The 20,622-nt window shown below is 42.1% G+C and overlaps 1 protein-coding gene across 1 annotated transcript in view; it reads left to right on the plus strand.

Moving 5' to 3' along the window:
• Positions 1–20,622, plus strand: part of pola1 (polymerase (DNA directed), alpha 1) — an 84,768-nt gene that overhangs the window by 15,018 nt on the left and 49,128 nt on the right. The window contains exons 16-26 of the mRNA XM_029697295.1: positions 592–676; positions 788–849; positions 1,004–1,093; positions 10,413–10,529; positions 10,732–10,907; positions 11,037–11,166; positions 11,272–11,391; positions 11,749–11,842; positions 12,443–12,567; positions 12,652–12,801; positions 12,994–13,116. Of these exons, the coding sequence (XP_029553155.1) occupies positions 592–676; positions 788–849; positions 1,004–1,093; positions 10,413–10,529; positions 10,732–10,907; positions 11,037–11,166; positions 11,272–11,391; positions 11,749–11,842; positions 12,443–12,567; positions 12,652–12,801; positions 12,994–13,116 (1,272 nt within the window). The remainder of the gene's footprint in view (positions 1–591; positions 677–787; positions 850–1,003; positions 1,094–10,412; positions 10,530–10,731; positions 10,908–11,036; positions 11,167–11,271; positions 11,392–11,748; positions 11,843–12,442; positions 12,568–12,651; positions 12,802–12,993; positions 13,117–20,622) is intronic.

Here is a 20,622-nt window from a genome sequence, read left to right on the forward strand (position 1 = left end):
CATCCACCTCTCTCTATCCAGGGTTTGCACAAGGTGCTTAAAGTACTTCAATATGGCACTCTGAAATTCAAGTACTGTAATACCTTGAAAATCAGACATTTTCTGAAGTTGGTACTTGAAAAGTACTTGAATTAAATTGAGATGAGAACAGATTATGAACAAATATGTTTATCAAAAATATTAGAAAAATTAATTGGTCTTGCCAATTAATTTCCAGACAGACTACCGAGTTTTATTTCCTGATGTGTTTCGTACTGTGGTTGCCAGGTGAGCTCGCTCATTCCACCTACACTGGCACTCAGCCAGGCAGGTACAGAACTGAATGATTAGGTGCCACCTAACGTCACATTGACAGCTAAAATGCCTGACAAATGTAGATTCAATCCTGCCTTTTGTGCGTATGGAAAATGTTGGGGATATTAGAATATTAGTGTTAAAGTCCTTAAATTTAACATGCCACTGTCTGTACTGCTCTCACTTTCTCTCTGTGTGGTGTGATACTGACTCTGACTAATTAGACTTGGCTAAATAATTAGTGATGCAACTGGCCTGAACCTTACCTATTATTTCCTGCTTTCTGTCCATCCCTAGATTGTGTCCCTGGCTGCCCTGGTCCACCACAGGTTCCACCTGGACAAGGCCCCCCCTCAACCCCCCTACCAGACACACTTCTGTGGTGAGTTGGCGTCACAACCTGCAAGGAGGGGAGGAGAGAGGAAGGATGTTGTGGCTTTTTCACTGTCTCAAACGTTTGCTGACTCAGTGTTCTGTCCTTTGTGTGTTTTAGTGGTCAGTAAACCCAACGACTGTATCTTCCCCTATGACTTCATGGATGCCGTAAAGAAGAAGGTGAGTGATGACAGAACAGCACCACACTGGTTTCTCTGAAATCCTGTCCGTTAGCAGGTGAAGAGTCAGAGCCCTGTTCAAATACTTAGAAATGCGTCCCTCTCCTCCTTTGACTTGATCAACCCTCTCATTTCTCTCTCGCCCTCTCTGACAGAATGGTAAGGTGGAGATAGCGGCCACTGAGAGAACTCTACTGGGATTCTTCCTGGCCAAGATGCACAAGCTTGACCCTGACATTGTGGTGGTGAGTAGGACGGGAAACTACAAACCAGCTACTTATGAGCTACATAGCAGAACCATAAAGATACAGACCAGCTTCATATGAGATACTTATGATTGACATAATAAACTAATTGAGAATATGCGTTGCATAGGAGCTACTTTGATATGCCATTTACATACATTGCATTCGGAAAGTATTCCGACCCCTTGACTTTTTGAAAATGTTATGTTACAGCCTTATTCTAAATTTGCGTAAATTGTTTTTCCCCCCTCATCAATCCACACACAATACCCCATAATGAGAAAGCAAAAACAGGTTTTTAAAAATGTGTGCAAAATTATAAAAAATAAGACACGGAAATATAACATTTACATAAGTATTCAGACCCTTTACTCAGTACTTTGTTGAAGCACCTTTGGCAGCAATTACAGCCTCGAGTCTTCTTGGCTATGACGCTACAAACTTGGCACACCTGTATTTGGGGAGTTTCTCCCATTCTTCTCTGCAGATCCTCTCAAGCTCTGTCAGGTTGGATGCGGAGCGTTGCTGTACAGCTATTTTCAGGTCTCTCCAGAGATGTTCGATCGGGTACAAGTCTGGGCTCAATATTGGTTTCATCAGACCAGAGAATCGTGTTTCTCTTTGTCTGAGTCCTTTAGGCCCCTTTTGGCAACTCCAAGCGGGCTGTCATGTGCCTTTTACTGAGGAGTGGCTTCAGTCTGGCCACTCTACCATAAAAGCCTGATTTGGTGGAGTGCTGCAGAGATGGTTGTCCTTCTGGAAGGTTCTCCCATCTCCACAGAGGAACTCCAGAGCTCTGTCAGGGTGACTATTGGGTTCTTTGTCACCTCCCTGACCAAGGCCCTTCTCCCCTAATTTCTCAGTTTGGACGGGCTGCCAGCTCTAGGAAGTCTTGGTGGTTTCAAACGTCTTTCGTTTAAGGACTGTGTTCTTGGGGAAATTCAATGCTGCAGAAATTAATACTTACACTACCGTTCAAAAGTTTGGTTTCACTTAGAAATGTCCTTGTTTTTGAAAGAAAAACATATTTTTTTTGTCCGCTAAAATAACATCAAATTGATCAGATACAGTGTAGAAATTGTTAATGTTGTAAATGACTATTGTAGCTGGAAACGGCTACAAACTGGATTTCTGCATAAATTTGATCTGATCTTCATCTAGGTCACAACAATGGACAATCAGTCTCCTTAAACTAATAACACACACACAATTATATGTTTTTATTTTATTGAACACACCGTGTAAACATTTACAGTGCAGGGTGGGAAAAGTATGTGAAATCAAATTTTATTGGTCACATACACATGGTTAGCAGATGTTAATCCGAGTGTAGCGAAATGCTTGTGCTTCTAGTTCCGACCATGCAGTAATATCTAACAATTTCACAACAAAGGAATGAATAAGAATATGTACATATAAATATATGGATGAGCAATGGCAAGATGCAGCATAGGCAAGATGCAGTAGATGGTATAGAGTACAGTATATAAATATGAGATGAGTAATGAAGGGTATGTAAACATTATATAAAGTGGCATTGTTTATAGTGACTAGTGATACATTTACATCCCATTTTTAATTATTAAAGTGGCTAGAGATTTGAGTCAGTATGTTGGCAGCAGCCACTCAATGTTAGTGATGGCTGTTTAACAGTCTGATGGCCTTGAGATAGAAGCTGTTTTTCATTCTCTCGGTCCCAGCTTTGATGCAGCTGTACTAGAGGTCGACCGATTAATCAGAATGGCCGATTAATTGGGGCCGATTTCAAGTTTTCGTAACAATCGGAAATCAGTATTTTTGGTACACCTTTATTTAACTAGGCAAGTCAGTTAAGAACACATTCTTATTTTCAATGATGGCCTAGGAACGGTGGGTTAACTGCCTTGTTCAGGGGCAGAACGACAGATGTTTACCTTGTCAGCTCGGGGATTGATTTTTGCAACCTTCCGGTTACTAGTCCAGCACTCTACCCACCTGCCTTATATTGCACTCCACAAGGAGCCTGCGTGGCAGGCTGACTACCTGTTACGCTAGGGCAGCAAGAAGCCAAGGTAAGTTGCTAGCTAGCATTAAACTTATCTTATAAAAACAATCAATCTTAACATAATCACGAGTTAACTACACATGGTTGATGACATTACTAGTTTATCTAGCGTGTCCTGCGTTGCATATAATCGATGCGGTGCCTGTTAATTTCTCATCGAATCACAGCCTACTTCGCCAAACGGGTGGCGATTTAGCACTGACGTTGCACCAATGTGTACCTAACCATAAACATCAATGCCTTTCTTTAAAATCAATACACAAGTTTATATTTTTAAACATGCATATTTTGTTAATATTTCCTGCTAACATGAATTTCTTATAATTAGGGAAATTGTGTCACTTCTCTTGCGTTCCGTGCAAGCAGTCAGGGTATATGCAGCAGTTTGGGCCGCCTGGCTCGTTGCCAACTGTGTGAAGTCCATTTATTCCTAACAAAGACCGTCATTAATTTGCCAGAATTGTACATAATTATGACATAACATTGAAGGTTGTGCAATGTAACAGCAAAATTTAGACTTAGGGATGCCACCCGTTAGATAAAATACGTAACGGTTCTGTATTTCACTGAAAGAATAAATGTTTTGTTTTCGAAATGATAGTTTCTGGATTCGACCATATTAATGACCTAAGGCTCGTATTTCTGTGTGTTATTATGTTATAATTAAGTCTATGATTTGATATTTGATTGCTCAGTCAGACTGCTCTATGGTAGGCAGCAGCAGGCTCGTAAGCATTCATTCAAACAGCACTTTCGTGCGTTTGCCAGCAGTTCTTCACTGTGCTTCAAGCATTGAGCTGTTTATGACTTCAAGCCTATCAACTCCCGAAATTAGGCTGGTGTAACCGATGTGAAATGGCTAGCTAGTTAGCGGGGTGCGCGCTAATAGTGTTTCAATCGGTGACGTCACTCGCTCTGAAACTTGGAGTAGTTGTTCCCCTTGCTCTGCAAGGGCCACGGCTTTTGTGGACCGATGGGTAACGATGCTTCGAGGGTGGCTGTTTTCGATGTGTTCCTGGTTCGAGCCCAGGTAGGGGCAAGGAGAGGGACGGAAGCTATATTGTTACACTGGCAATACTAAAGTGCCTATAAGAACATCCAATAGTCAAAGTTATATGAAATGCAAATGGTATAGAAAGAAATAGTCCTATAATAACTACAACCTAAAACTTCTTACCTGGGAATATTGAAGACTCATGTTAAAAGGAACCACCAGCTTTCATATGTTCTCATGTTCTGAGCAAGGAACTTATACGTTAGCTTTTTTACATGGCACATATTGCACTTTTACTTTCTTCTCCAACAGTTTGTTTTTGCATTATTTAAACCAAATTGAACATGTTTCATTATTTATTTGAGGCTAAATTGATTTTATTGATGTATTATATTAAGTTAAAATAAGTGTTCATTCAGTATTGTTGTAATTGTCATTATTACAAATAAATAAAATAAATCGAAATAAAATCGGCCGATTTAATCGGCATCGGCCTTTTTTGGTCCTCCAATAATCGGTATCGGCGTTGAAAAATCATAGTCGGTCGAACTCTAACCTGTACTGACCTCACCTTTTGGATGATAGCGGGGTGAACAGGCAGTAGCTCGGGTGGTTGTTGTCCTTGATGATTTTTCTGGCCTTCCTGTGACATCGGGTGGTGTAGGTGTCCTGGAGAGCAGGTAGTTTGCTCCCGGTGATGCGTTGTGCAGACCTCACTACCCTCTGGAGAGCCTTACGGTTGTGGGCGGAGCAGTTGCTTTACCAGGTGGTGATACAGCCCGACAGGATGCTCTCGATTGTGCATCTGTAAAAGTATGAGTGTTTTTGGTGACAAGCCAAATTTATTCAGCCTCCTGAGGTTGTGGTTAGGGCAGTGTCGTTTAGCTCAGTTACCTTAGCTTTCTTGGGAACAGGGACAATGGTGGCCCTCTTGAAGCATGTGGGAACAGAAGACTGGGATAGGGATTGATTGAATATGTCCATAAACACACCAGCCAGCTGGTCTGCGCAAGCTCTAAGGACGCGGCTAGGGAGGCCGTCTGTGCCGGCAGCCTTGCGAAGGTTAACGCGTTTAAATGTTTTACTCATGTTGGCTGCGGTGAAGGAGAGCCCGCAGGTTTTGGTAGCGGGCCGTGGCACTGTATTGTCCTCAAAGCGAGCAAAGAAGTTGTTTAGTTTCTCTGGGAGCAAGACATCGCTGTCCGCGCCGGGGCTGGTTTTCTTTTTGTAATCCGTGATTGACTGTAGACCCTGCCACATACATCTCATGTCTGAGCCGTTGAATTGCGACTCTACTTTGTCTCTATACTGACGCTTAGCTAGTTTGATTGCCTTGCGGAGGGAATAGCTACACTGTTTGTATTCGGTCATGTTTCCGGTTGCCTTGCCCTGATTTAAAAGCAGTGGTTCGCTTTCAGTTTTGTGCGAATGCTGCCATCAATTCACGGTTTCTGGTTGCGGAAGGTTTTAATATTCGCCGTGGGTACAAGATCACTGATGCACTTGCTAATAAACTCACTCACGGAATCAGTGTATACATCAATGTTGTTGTTCGACGCTATCCGGAACATATCCCAGTCCATGTGATCGAAGCAATCTTGAAGTGTGGAATCAGATTGGTCGGACCAGCGTTGAACAGACCTGAGCACGGGCGTTTCCTGTTTTAGTTTCTGTCTGTCGGCTGGGAGCAACAAAATGGAGTCGTGGTCAGATTTGCTGAAAGGAGGGTGAGGGAGGGCTTTGAATGCGTCGCGGAAGTTAGAGTAACAATGATCCAGGATTTTGCCAGCCCGGGTCGCGGGTAAAATGCTGGTAAAATTTAGCGAGCCTTGTTTTCAGATTAGCCTTGTTAAAATCCCCAGCTACAATTAAATCAGCCTCAGGATATGTCGTTTCCAGTTTACATCGATTCCAATGAAGTTCTTTCAGGGCTGTCGAGGTGTCTGCTTGGGGCGGGGATATACACAACTGTGATTATAATCGAAGAGAATTCTGTTCATAGATAATGCGGTCGGCATTTGATTGTAAGGAATTCTAGGTCAGGTGAACAAAGGGACTTGAGTTCCTGTATGTTGTTATGATCACACCATGACTCGTTAATCATAAGGCATACACCCCCGCCCTTCTTCTTACCCTTGGATTTAATAACTGGTTGACCCTCCTTTGGCAGCAATAACCTCAACCAAACGTTTTTGTAGTTGCGGATCAGACCTGCACAGTCAGGAAGAATTTTGGACCATTCCTCTTTACAAAACTGTTTCAGTTCAGCAATATTCTTGGGATGTCTGGTGTGAACTGAGGTCAGGTCGGGTTGAGGTCAGGACTCTGACTGGGCCACTCCAGAAGGCGTATTTTATTTTGTTGAAGCCATTCTGTTGTTGATTTACTTCTGTGTTTTGGGTCGTTGTCCTGTTGCATCACCCAACTTCTGTTGAGCTTCAATTGGGGGACAGATAGCCTAACATTCTCCTGCAAAATGTCTTGAGAAACTTGGGAATTAATTTTTCCGTCGATGATAGCAAGCTGTCCAGGCCCTGAGGCAGCAAAGCAGCCCCAAACCATGATGCTCCCTCCACCATACTTTACCGTAGGGATGAGGTTTTGATGTTGGTGTGCTGTGCCTTTTTTTCTTCCATACATAGTGTTGTGTGTTCCTTCCAAACAACTCAACTGTAGTTTCATCTGTCCATAGAATATTGTGCCAATAGCGCTGTGGAACATCCAGGTGCACTTTTGCAAACTTCAGACGTGCAGCAATGTTTCTTTTTTAGACAGCAGTGGTGGCTTCCGTGGAGTCCTCCCATGAGCACCATTCTTGTTTTGTGTTTTATGTATCGTAGACTCGTCAACAGAGATGTTCGCATGTTCCAGAGATATCTGTAAGTCTTTAGCTGACACTTAAGGATTCTTCTTAACTTCTATGGGCTAGGTGGGACGTTTGCGTCCCACCGTAGTCAACAGCCAGTGGAATCGCGTGGCGCGAAATACAAATACCTCAAATGCTATAACTTCAATTTCTCAAACGTATGACTATTTTACACCATTTTAAAGACAAGACTCCTGTTAATCTAACCACATTGTCCGAATTCAAAAAGGCTTTACGGCGAAAGCAAAACATTAGATTATGTCAGGAGAGTACCCTGCCAAAAATAATCACACAGCCATTTTCAAAGCAAGCATATATGTCACAAAACCCAAAACCACAGCTAAATGCAGCACTAACCTTTGATGATCTTCATCAGATGACACTCCTAGGACATTGTTATACAATATATGCATGTTTTGTTCAATCAAGTTCATATTTATATCAAAAAACAGCTTTTTACATTACCATGTGATGTTCAGATCTACCGAAAACTTCCGGTGAATTTACTAAATTACTCACGATAAACGTTGACAAAATACATAACAATTATTTTAAGAATTATAGATACAGAACTCCTTTATGCAAACGCTATGTCAGATTTTAAAATAGCTTTTCGGCGAAAGCACATTTTGCAATATTCTGAGTACATAGCTCGGCCATCACAGGCTAGCTAATTTGACACCCGCCAAGTTTGGGGCTCACTGAACTCAGAATTACTATTAGAAAAATTGGATTACCTTTGCTGTTCTTCATCAGAATGCACTCCCAGGACTTCTACTTCAACAACAAATGTTGTTTTGGTTCCAAATAATCCATAGTTATATACAAATACCTCCGTTTTTTGTTAGTGCGTTCAGGTCACTATCCGAAGGGTAACGCGCGAGCGCTTTTCGTGACAAAAAAATTCGAAATATTCCATTACCGTACTTAGAAGCATGGCAAACGCTGTTTAAAATCAATTTTTATGCAATTTTTCTTTCGTAAAATAGCGATAATATTCCAACCGGGCAACGTTGTATTCATTCAAAGGCTGAAAGAAAAAAAATGGATAAGTCTCGTGAATGCGCATCTCAGTCTCACTGTCCCCAGGCTGACCACTTACAAACTCTGCTGCTGTACTTTGCCCAGAGACAGCAGACACCCCATTCCACTTTCTGGCAGCTTTAGAGAGCCAATGGAAGCCTTAGAAAGTGTCACATTACAGCACAGATACTGTATTTTCGATAGAGATGCAACAGAAGGACAACCAATTGTCAGACAGGGCACTTCCTGCATGGAATCTTCTCAGGTTTTGGCCTGCCATATGAGTTCTGTTATACTCAGACACCATTCAAACAGTTTTAGAAACTTTAGAGTGTTTTCTATCCAAATCTACTAATTATATGCATATTCTCGTTTCTGGGCAAGGGTAGTAACCAGTTTAAATCGGGTACGTTTTTTATCCGGCCGTGAAAATACTGCCCCTTAGCCCCAACAGGTCTTCTTAACCTCATTGAGCATTCTGCTCTGTACTCTTGCAGTCATCTTTGCAGGATGGCCACTCCTAGGGAAAATAGCATCAGTGTTGAACTTCTCTCCATTTTATAGACAATTGGTCTTAATGTGGACTGATGAACAGGGATACTTTTGTAACCCTTTCCAGCTTTATGCAAGTCAACAATTCTTAATCTTCGGTCTTCTGAGATCTCTTTTGTTCGAGGCATGGTTTACATCAGGCAATGCTTCTTGTGAATAGCAAACTCAATTTTTTTTATTTTTTTTACGGGGCAGGGCAGCTCCATATGGCAAGAAAGAGGCCCATTATCAGCAACCATCACTCCTGTGTTCCAATGGCACGTTGTGTTAGCTAATCCAAGTTTATAATTTAAAAGGCTAATTGATCATTAGAAAACCCTTTTGCAATTATGTTAGCATAGCTGAAAACTGTAGTTCTGATTTAAAAGAAGCAATAAAACTGGCCTTTAGACTAGTTGAGTATCTGGAGCATCAGCATTTGTGAGTTTGATTACAGGCTTAAAATGGCCAGAAACAAAGCACTTTCTTCTGAAACTCGTCAGTCTATTCTTGTTCTGAGAAATGAAGGCTATTCCATGTGAGAAATTGCCAAGAAGCTGAAGATCTGGTACAATGCTGTGTGCTACTCCCTTCACAGAACAGCGCAAACTGGCTCTAACCAGAATAGAAAGAGGAGTGGGAGGCCCCGGTGCACAACTGAGCAAGAGGACAAGTACATTAGTGTCTAGTTTGAGAAACAGATGCCTCACAAGTCCTCAACTGGCAGCTTCATTAAATAGTACCCACAAAACACCAGTCTCAACGTCAACAGTGAAGAGGCGACTCTGGGATGCTGGCCTTCTAGGCAGAGTTGCAAAGAAAAAGCCATATCTCAGACTGGCCAATAAAAAGATTAAGATGGGCAAAAGAACACAGACCCTGCACAAAGGAGGATTGGAAAAGGGTGTTATGGACAGATGAATATAAGTTTGAGGTGTTCGGTTCACAAAGAAGAACATTTGTGAGACGCAGAAAAAATTAAAGATGCTGAAGGAGTGCTTGATGCCATCTGTCAAGCATGGTGGAGGCAATGTGATGGTCTGGGGGTGCTTTGGTGGGAGATTTGTACAACGTAAAAGGGATCTTAAAGAAGGAAGGCTATCACTCCACTTTGCAATGCCATGCCATACCCTGTGGACGGCACTTAATTTGAGCCAATTTCCTCCTTCAACAGGACAATGACCCAAAGTACAGCTCCAAACTATGCAATAACTATTTAGGTAAGAAGCAGTCAGCTGGTATTCTGGCTATAATTGAGTGGCCAGCACAGTCACTGGATCTCAACCCTATTGAGTTGTTGTGGGAGTAGCTTGACCGTATGGTACGTAAGTGCCCATCAAGCCAATCCTACTCGTGGAAGGTGCTTCAGGAAGCATGGAGTGAAATCTCTTCAGATTACCTCAACAAATTGACAACTAGAATGCCAAAGGTCTGCAAGACTCTAATTGCTGCAAATGGAGGATTCTTTGACGAAAGCCAAGTTTGAAGGACACAATTTTAATTAAAAATAATTATTTCTAACCTTGTCGGTGTCTTGACTATATTTCCTATTCATTTTGCAACTCATTTCATGTATGTTTTCATGGAAAACAAGGAAATGTCTAAGTGACCCAAAACTTTTATGTAAATAAGGCATTTTTATTTTATACATTTGCAAAAAAAAATATATATATATTTTCACTTTGTCATTATGGGGTATTGTGTGTAGATTAAGTGCAAAATAATTTAATCCATTTTAGAATAAGGCTGTAACTTAAGAAAATGTGGAAGGGAAGGGGTCTGAATACTTTCAGAATCCACTGTGTATTTCTGCTGTCTATGTTTACACCCCAGCTGACCTCTTCTCATCTATTTCCTGTAGGGTCATGATATATTTGGCTTTGACCTGGAAGTGCTCCTTCAGAGAATCACTGTGTGTAAGGTCCCCCACTGGTCCAAGATCGGACGCCTCAAGAGGTCCAACATGCCCAAACTAGGGGTGAGTATCAGTGACTCGAACCTGGGTCCTCAGAGCAACTCAATATCATCTTAGCCCACTGAGCTAACGTCTCCTTCATTATGCTTGCACATGTCACCCTCCTTTGCAGTAGCTTTGGTCTGTATCTAGGCCTTACAGCAAAGGATAGTGGAGGTTACAGTGGGTGTTAATGGTCTTCCTCTCTGGTGCCTGTGCTGCGTAGGGTCGCAGTGGCTTTGCAGAGAAGAGCGCCACCTGTGGCCGTCTGGTGTGTGACGTTGAGATCTCAGCCAAGGAGCTGATTCGCTGTAAGAGCTACCACCTGACTGAGCTGGCTGCTCAGGTGCTGAAGACTGAGCGAGCCACTATACCTGCTGAGAACATCAAAAACCTCTACAGGTGTGTGTGTGTGTGTGTGTGTGTGTGTGTGTGTGTGTGTGCGTGCCTCTACATATGAGTGCTTGGTCCCACAATAAAAATCTGAAGTTCAGCTGTAAAGGTCCTGGTGTGTGTCTGTCCCTCCATCAGTGACTCCCCCCACCTGTTGTACCTGTTGGAGTTGACGTGGACGGATGCCAAGCTGATCCTCCAGATCATGTGTGAGCTCAACGTGCTGCCTCTCGCCCTGCAGATCACCAACATAGCAGGCAACGTACTGGTGAGAGAGACACACACACACGCACCGTTGAGTGAAATGCTGAGTAATTCTTAACACATGCACCCGCCCTCTCTTTTTCTCTCTCGTCTCGTTTTCTCGCTCTAGTCTCGTACTCTGATGGGGGGTCGTTCTGAAAGGAATGAGTATCTACTGCTCCATGCCTTCCATGACAAGAACTACATCGTACCTGACAAACCCTCCTTCAAGAAGACCCAACAAGAACTGGTATACACACTTGCATGAGGCCAATACTAGACACATTATTTTGTTTCCTTTGTGTCGTAGCAAGAGCCAGGGTAGAGAACTGCACTAAACTAAAGTCTAAACACACACATGTTTTTAGGGATTTTGAGGTCTGGCTTATTTAGGTTTTGGCACTGAAAGGAACAGGAAGCCTACCAATGTAATATAACATTTTAGATGTGTCTGTCATCACTCACTCACTGTATGGACCTACTGCAAGATGAACTTTCTTCCTTTCTCTCTTACGTTCACCTCTCCTTTTCTCTGTTTCTCTCTCTACTTTTTTCTCGCTCTCCGTCTCACTTTCTCCATTTTGCGCTCTCACGTTCCCTCACTCAGGCAGAGGGAGAGGAGGAGGGGGATTCTGGGAAAGGGAAGAGTAGAAGAAAGAAAGCAGCATATGCAGGTGGACTGGTACTGGACCCCAAAGTGGGTGAGTCGGGGTGGGGTGGGTCATATGTGCATTATGAAGTGTCTCACGTTTCTATTATGTTTTTGTAACATTCTGTGTGAATTTCGCCCCAAAATGTCCATGCTGTAACAGAAGTAATATGTGGGGATGTTCTCCTGTCCTTACCTTAAGTGTTGTCTACACACCTCATCAATAGTACTGTAGCATGGATTGAATTGTTTTGAAGTGTTTTTAATCATTCCCGGAAATATAACCCCCCCCCCCCCCTCCAAATATAATGGTCTTTGTTTGAGGCTACTGTACTCGCTTCCTGCATACTGTCAGAAAAAGGTTTGTGTGTTCCATAAAACTGATAGTTCCGTTAGGTTTCATATTGAAAAAGGTGTGTGTGTGTAGTAACTACTGTTTTGTTACGCAGACTTTGTTTAATATGAATTCTACTATGTAAAAAATATTTACACCAACAAAATGACAGACGTGTGTTTCTATGAAGTACCCTGCTAGTCAGAATGCACCCTACAGTGTGACATTCACTGGAGCAAAGAATTCTGAGTGGCACCGAAATGTATTTTATTTTGATGAAATGGTCTGTGTGTAGTAACTCCTATTCACTCCCCGTAGGTTTCTATGATAAGTTTGTGTTGCTGCTAGACTTCAACAGTCTGTACCCCTCCATCATTCAAGAGTTCAACATCTGCTTTACCACCGTACAGAGAGAGGCCCACAGCACACGCAAGAAGACTGAGGTGTGTATGTGTGTCTTAGTCGGAGAGAGACTCACTGTGTGTGTGTTATTTGAACAGTACCATTTCTTGTTTCTGTGCCAAAAGGAGCATGACCCTGATGAGATTCCAGAGGTTCCGGACGCCGACCTGGAGATGGGAATTCTGCCCAAAGAGATTCGCAAGCTGGTGGAACGACGTAAACAAGTGAAACAGCTGATGAAAGCACAAGACATCAACCCTGACCTTTACCTGCAGGTACATGCATAACGACTTCTGCTGTCAGGTTTCTCTCTGTTGTTGTGATTTTCAGAAACCTCTGATTTGTTACTCATAACCCAGACCACACTTGGTTGAAGCTGAAATGCGTAGGTGGTGGCTTTTCTTGAATAACACAGGACTATTTGAACTTATTTGCTTTTCTCTAAATCTCTCTGTCTCTTTGTGCAGTATGACATCCGTCAGAAGGCTCTGAAGCTGACAGCTAACAGTATGTACGGCTGTCTGGGCTTTAGCTTCAGCCGCTTCTACGCCAAGCCACTGGCCGCACTTGTCACACACAAGGGCAGAGAGGTGAGTTACGTCCTGCTGGGTATACTGTAGATGTGAACGACTGGTCAAGTATGAATGCTGGAGCAAATCCCACTAGAGGGCAGTCCAAGACCAGCCTCTCACACACCACTACTCTTCCACATTTTTTTTTCTTCTGTTGATATTGATAATCCCTTTTCATTTTTTGCATTGACAAATGTAATGTCTGATTCTGAATACATTTGGTCCATCTCGTTTCATCGTCTGTGGTTGGACTGTGAGGTAGCAACAGTGTGTACTTTTTCCTCTTAGCCTTAGGGACAGCAGGGGATGCTGAAGGGTGACATAAAGTTCTGATTTTAGTCAGGGGTTTACCTGTAGCTGGTCACCACACACACCACACCTGTATTAATTTAATGAGCTCTAACAATACCCACACCTACCTCTGGTGTTCCAGTGATCCTCAGGGAGCTGTTTATTGGGATTCCCTTACAGCGCCATTGTGTTCCCTAATAGAGGTCAGGGCGTGTGCTTGTGTGTTTGGTTCAGCTCTGTGAGAGTGAGTGACTGATACCAACATTAACAGGTGTGCCGTATCTGTATCTGTGTAGCCCTGAGCCTTGGGTTTGGTCTTAGCCCAGTTTAATTTCACACCTCATTCTGTGACAGTAGAATAGATAGGACCAGCATTAGCCCAGGGCTATCCTCTCCTGCATAGTTCTGCTTCAGAGCTGAACTACGACTTAGTAAGTTATCAGTGATGTACACAGGATTCTCCCCTTCTATAAAATGAGGGGAAGTTCTAATTCTATGGTTAATTCAATCCCTACTCAACGGTATAAACTCTGGAATAGAACACCTAAAATAAGCAGTTCTAAGAAGTCACTTTGAAAATGAAAGACCTTGACTCAGATTAGACTTCTGACAGTTGAAAGCCAAGTAGCTCCAAGTTAGTTTCTAGTGATTGGAAGCCAAAAAGGGCAGCTGGGTCTTTTTGTAGTGTGTTTTCTAGTGTATTTATACTTGTCTAAAACCGCATAGGTCTGTGTATGGTGATACAGGACAGCTATCATCAATTGAATCTTCCCGTTTATGCTTTCCTTTTATGATCTGATTTTAGGGCTGTTTTATAAATAAACATTACACAACACCACCACTGACCCAGAATGCTTTACTTATAAAGGCCTTTTTGCGGCTCCCTTTGTAGTCCCCTCTTTGTTTGTGTGTGGGATCTCCTCTTTCTCTCACTCTTGTCTAAGCTGAGGCCTAACCCCTCTGGGAATAGCAGGTCAGGCCTGGGGCCACTGTGAGTTCTCACTCCAGGGAGGGGTTAAGATGCCTGGGCTTAGGAGGGGATGACAGCCCACTGGCACTGGATGTTCTTGTCTGATTTACCAGGTTGGAAGGGAAATCTCCCTCCTTTATCTCCAGCCTTCTGCCAAGTTGCACCCGCATTAGTGTACAAGCGTGTGTTTGTGAGGCAGAGAGACAACTCTACTGTTTGAACTCTGGCCTTTGTAGGGAAACATTTGTTGTGCCCCTGTCCCCCCATCCCTGGTATGTGGGGGTATTAGGGGATGGGGAGCATTAAGTGGAGGGTTTAGGGTTACACGGCTCAGGGTCCGGCACAGATGTCCCCAATGTGTTATTTTTGGTTCCTTTGTGTGGGAGCCAGGGGTAGAGGGGAGGGCATACACAGATGTAATGTACAATCACATTTGACACAATGGTTATTTTGGATAGGTTAGTGTTAACCACTTTAGTCTATGGGAGCTGTTGATGGTTGTGGAACGCTACTTAGTTTGAACTGTGACCCGTGTGGGTCAGGGTTTCCGTTAGCCGGTAGTAGCTGGCTTTTGGCCAATAATCTTTTTTTTATATAGAGAGATATATATATATATATATATATATATATATATATCTGATAAATGAAACTGGCGCTGGACAATTGACCGGGAGAAGAAGAAAAAATCCCATTGCAAAATAATGCTTTTTAGCCTATTCATTGATGGAAATACATTTGACCAGTCATGCTTATCGGTCTGTAGGATAATTTAGTAGAATTAAATTGGCACGTGTATATTTTTCGTTAGTTATGTTTATCACATGCATATAGATACAGAGCCTATGAGCGAAAAATCGTTCAGACGGCACGATGCTGCTACAACTTCTCAAACATCCACTCATTTGTTGCTGCTGGAGTGAAACGTGCTTTTATAAGCCCAATCCTTGCCTAACCATTCTAAATGCAATCCTGTGTTAAAACAGTTTTATGGCCACGATTTAATAAGTGCTTCTATTTTTATTTCTCAACTGGTAGGCTAATTGAAGTGCTCTTCCCATTCGCCATTCAAGTGCATATGGGCAAAGGTCGGCAAGTTTCAGCGCGTCACACACCACTTTGCAATGAGCTGGAGGCAGTATCCATTTTGAAAACGTATACTTAATTGTTTGAAACTTGAACATTTTACATTGAACAAAAATATAAATGCAATGTGTAAAGTGTTGGTCCCATGTTTCATGAGCTGAAATAAAAGATCCCAGAAATGTATCATATGCACAAAAATCTTCTATATCTTATTACATCCATGTTAGTGAGCATTTCCCCTTTGCCAAGATAATCCATCCACCTGACAGGTGTAGCATATCAAGAAACTGGGGACAATAAAAGGCCACTCACAAATGTGTTGTGTGACAAAACTGCACGATGCCACAGATGTCAAGTTTTGAGGGAGTGTGCAGTTGGCATGCAGACTGCAGGAATGTCCACCAGAGCTGTTGCCTGATAATTTAATGTTCATTTCTCTACCATAAGCCGCCGCCTCCCAAGGTGGTTTTAGAGAATTTAGCAGTATGTCCAACCGGCCTCACAACCGCAGACCGCTTGTATGGCGTCGTGTGGGTGAGCGGTTTGTTGATGTCAACGTTGTGAAGAGTGCCCCATGGTGACGGTATGGTGTGGCTAAGCATAAGCTACGGACAACGAACACAGTTGCATTTTATCGATGGCAATTTAAATGTACCGAGATGTCCATTCATCCTCATGTTTCAGCATGATAATGCATGACCCCATGTTGCAAGGATCTGTACACAATTCCTGGAAGCTGAAAATGTCCCAATTCTTCCATAGTCTGCATTCTCATCGACGTGCACGACCGCATGTTCCAGTTCCCGCCAATACCCACACAGCAGACATTGTGGGCTAGGATGGGAATGCTATGTTGTACGTGTAGCGCAAAATTTTATGTGGCATCATTACATAATTTGCCTAAGTTATATAAGTATGCACGTCAGCTTTGACATCGGTTTTTCACATCGGCGTTAAACTAGACATCGGGCCAATACCGACGTTGACATTTCTAGCTAATAACGGCCGATTCCGATATGTTCACCGATATATCGTGCATCCCTAGTTAGAACTCAACCCTGCATCCACACTGGTCCTCTGGATAAGAAGCCATGTAACGATGACCATAACACACACACACACAACTTTCAATGAATTATCTGAAACTTCATTTACATTTGCTGTACTGCTTTTCTTGTTAATCTACTTGCCTATCTGAAGACAGTTTTTTAAATCTCTCTCTATGTATTAAAAAGATACCGGTGGTGGACCAAAAAACAGAATCACCTGGATGAATGAAAGACAACAATAAGCCCCCACCCAAAAAGTGCAAGAGTAGTCGCCCAATAGTCATTTTCTTGTCCCTCCATTTGTTTGCATTTTATCCACCACTTTGTAGGTCTTCTGTCCCTGATATCCCTCAAACCTGATCTATTTCTTCTCTCTCTGCATCAACGACTACTTGTTCACTCCAAACGTCTTGGAGAGGGTACAAATGTTTTTTAATTGGTTCTAATCTTGGTAAATGCACCATAGCTAGATGCACAACACACAACTAGTTTTTGTGTGTTTTAATCAGTTTAAATCTGTAAATATATATTTTTGCTCATGTTCATTGAATATTAGGCATATCAACACACTATCCCCATTTGTTTCAATGCCAACCGGGCTTAATAGGAGCATACTGGCCTTAATTGGAACAAAAGTGATTTATGGTGAGAAAGACGGAATAGAAAAGTCTACTCATAAAATATTAGAAACCAATGGTTTGGGGATATAAATATACTTTATAAACTACAATATTGTGCTAAGTTAGTATTGAGCATACTGAATAATAATGCTTCATTGTCATTTACATTATGTATAGAGGGAGTGCTTTTTGTGCTACTGTACCCTTTAAGCCTACCTGAGATGAATGTCGAATTTACAAAAAAGGAATCTACACTACATTACCAAAATAATGTGGACACCTGCTCCTCAAACATCTCTGGTCTGAATACTTAGGTGAATAAGGTATTTCTGTTTTTCATTTTTAATACATTTGCGAACATTTCTAAACTGGTTTTCGCTTTGTCATTTTGGGGTATTGTGTGTACATTGATGAAAAAAATAATTTAATCAATTTTAGAATAAGGTTGGAATGTAACAATGTGGAAAATGGGAAGGGGTCTAAACATTTTCTGAATGCACTGTATAACAATGCAAGGTTCATTTAACAGCAAAATAAGACGAAATGCATTGAAAAATGTAAGCTGTGAATTCTTGAAGTCTACCTTGTAGTTCATCAAGTTATGTTGCTACAGTGAGGCTGTGACATGCAGGCACAACTGCTAGCATGAAAAACCCATATATTCAATTAGTAAGAAAAGGTAATGAATGCTCATGAACTAGGCTATCATGTGCATATATCAGCACATTAGTCTCAATTTTAGATAAAGTATGATCACTTATCTGAAAACGTACAAAAAAGATATATATATATTTTAAGTGTTTATCTGAGGGTAGCCTCAAAGCCAACGTTTTTTTTTTTTTCAGCTTTGAGACTGGTCACAAGTGGGAACTTACACATTGTCAATCACTTAATAATAAAACATGTGAATTGGTTTATAATGAATATAACATCCAGATGAATTAGTTGAAACATTAAATAACAGAACATTTTTTATTTCAATCCACAGATGCAAGTTGGCTTAACGAGTATGCTTACCCTAAACTTTTCTACTATGGGGGATTTTAGCTTGACATAGGCTAGTGATTTTGCTGTTTGTTACTCGTCTTCTTGGCTTCTTCTAAAGATGTGCTTTGGAATTTGGTAAGAAGGACGCACGCAGTTGCATGTTCTGTTAAGACAAAGAACCATAATATAAATGTGATTTCTGTCATTCTGAGCACCGTGGGTGGATACCCCAATCATGCACCCAATGCATATGGTTCCATTAAATGAAAATGCTGCTGGTCAAATGTCCGGTGCTGCATTTTCCTAATGGAAACTCTGCCGTGTTTGCATGTGTGCGTGCATGGTGAGGGTAGGGCCATATTTCAGGACTGCGGAGGGCACTTAAAACACTTTGTTGTAATTGAGTCTCTGACTGTCCTTGGGTTTAAAAACCGACAGATGCCTGTAACTTACAGCAGGGAAGTCAGCGTGGAAGGGATGGCCAGGGTCATAGGTGAGGGCTAAGGAGGTAGAATGAAAGAAGAGGCATGGCGCTAAGGCTAGGGGACGGTTGTTATTAGGGGTGTGCACATTTAAACTTTTTTATGTACAAAATTCAAATCACGGTTCAGTTATCACTAAACATATTATTTTCCGCATTATAGCCTAACTAGATGATAGGCTACAAAGGCCTGGGTGAAGTTGTGCAATTATAAATAAAACCTGAGAAAAATGTGAACTTTAGGCTACTTTCGTGAATTTGTGAGTCAAGACATTGAGAGATTTAGATGACTGAGACAAGTATTCAGACCCTTTACTCAGTACTTTTTGTTGAAGCACCTTTGGAAGCGATTACAGCATTGAGTGTTCTTGGTATGATGCTACAAGCTTGGCACACCTGTATTTGAGGAGTTTCTCCCATTTTATTCTCTGCAGATCCTCTCAAGCTCTGTCAGGTTGGAGGGGGGGGGGTGTTGCTGAACAGTTATTTTCTTGTCTCTACAGAGATGTTTGATTGGGTTCAAGTCCGGGCTCTGGCTGGGCCACTCATGGACATTGAGACTTGTCTCGAAGCTACTTCTGCTTTGTCTTGGCTGTGTGCTTAGGGTCGTTGTCCTGTTGGAAGGTGAACCTTCGCCCCAGCCTGAGGTCCTGAGCACTCTGGAGCAGGTTTTCATCAAGGATCTCGCTAATTTGTTCCGTTCATCTTTTCCTCCATCCTGACTAGTCTCCCTGTCCCTGCCGCTGAAAAACATTCCCACAGCATGATGCTGCCACCACCATGCTACACCGTAGGGATGCTGTCAGAAGACGTGAGGCTTGGCATTCACACCCGCTAATAACGTGGGTGTGTGTTGTCTTCAGTTTGTTGCATGTTGAAGGGCCCTGCTTTACTGAAGTTGCGAGACATTGTAAGCCAAGAAATTGCCAGATACAGCATTCCATTGCGAGATACAGCTTTGATTGCCAATAGATTAATTTATGTAGCCAGGCATAAAATAAACAGCTGAACCTAGATCCTCCACTAGATCCTTAATGAGAATGGGGGGGAAAAAACTGTTGGAGGATGTTTTCTGCAGTGTTCAACCAATCCAGTAAACTTTTAAGGAGGAGTTAAGATGGAGTGTCGCCTTCGTAACCCTTTAGACCCCAATATAATTCTATAATGCTGCTTTTCAAGATAAAGTACATTTTCTCACACATTTTCAAACACACAGCTCAAAAACAATGAATAAATGACTATTACAAGTTAATTTAAAGAGCACAACCTCTTCTTTAACCCCCTAGAGTCGATGTCTGCTCCCCTGCGGAAATCAAATTAGCATAATAAAAAAATCCCCATAGAAATCTGTTTTTAAGCAAGATGCATCTGGTTTTTTTTTCCCGTGTTGGATGCGTCTCAATGCACCGCATCCGCCGATGTCGCACTTCCGCATCTGCGGTGAAAGGTGGCAGAGCTAGAGCTGTGTTTGTCAGACCATGAGACATCCAGAAAATTGGTCTTCTCATACAATCATCTGTAGCGTACGAACGGTTTGGCCTACAAACTAGTATGACCCCTCTATGGAAAGAGACTCTCACGAACACGAAGATGTTATCTGTTTTGCTCTACGACCCCCACAAGCGTCTTGGGACTTGGCACAGCCAATCTGCCAACTTCTGTCTGTAGCGTCCGAACAGTTTGGGCTACACACTAATATGACCCCTCTGTGGAAAGGTGAAAATAATGTACAGTACCAGTCAAAATTTTGGACACACCTGCTCATTCAAAGGTTTTTCTTTATTTTTACTATTTTATACATTGTAGAATAATAGTGAAGACATCAAAACTATGAAATAACACATATGGAATCATATAGTAACCAAAAAAAGTGTTAAACAAATCAAAATATATTTTGTGTTTGAGATTCTTCAAAGTAGCCACCCTTTGACAGAGGTGAGTTATTTTTGGTGAGTTTTGACATTTACAAGCAGATGTGAATGAGAGACATTGTGCAAATGAACAGTTTTGTGGCATGCTTCTCTGAAGAAAGAACGGTACTGG

Source organism: Salmo trutta, chromosome 2 (assembly GCF_901001165.1).
Source record: "Salmo trutta chromosome 2, fSalTru1.1, whole genome shotgun sequence".
Classification (NCBI taxonomy): domain Eukaryota; kingdom Metazoa; phylum Chordata; class Actinopteri; order Salmoniformes; family Salmonidae; genus Salmo; species Salmo trutta.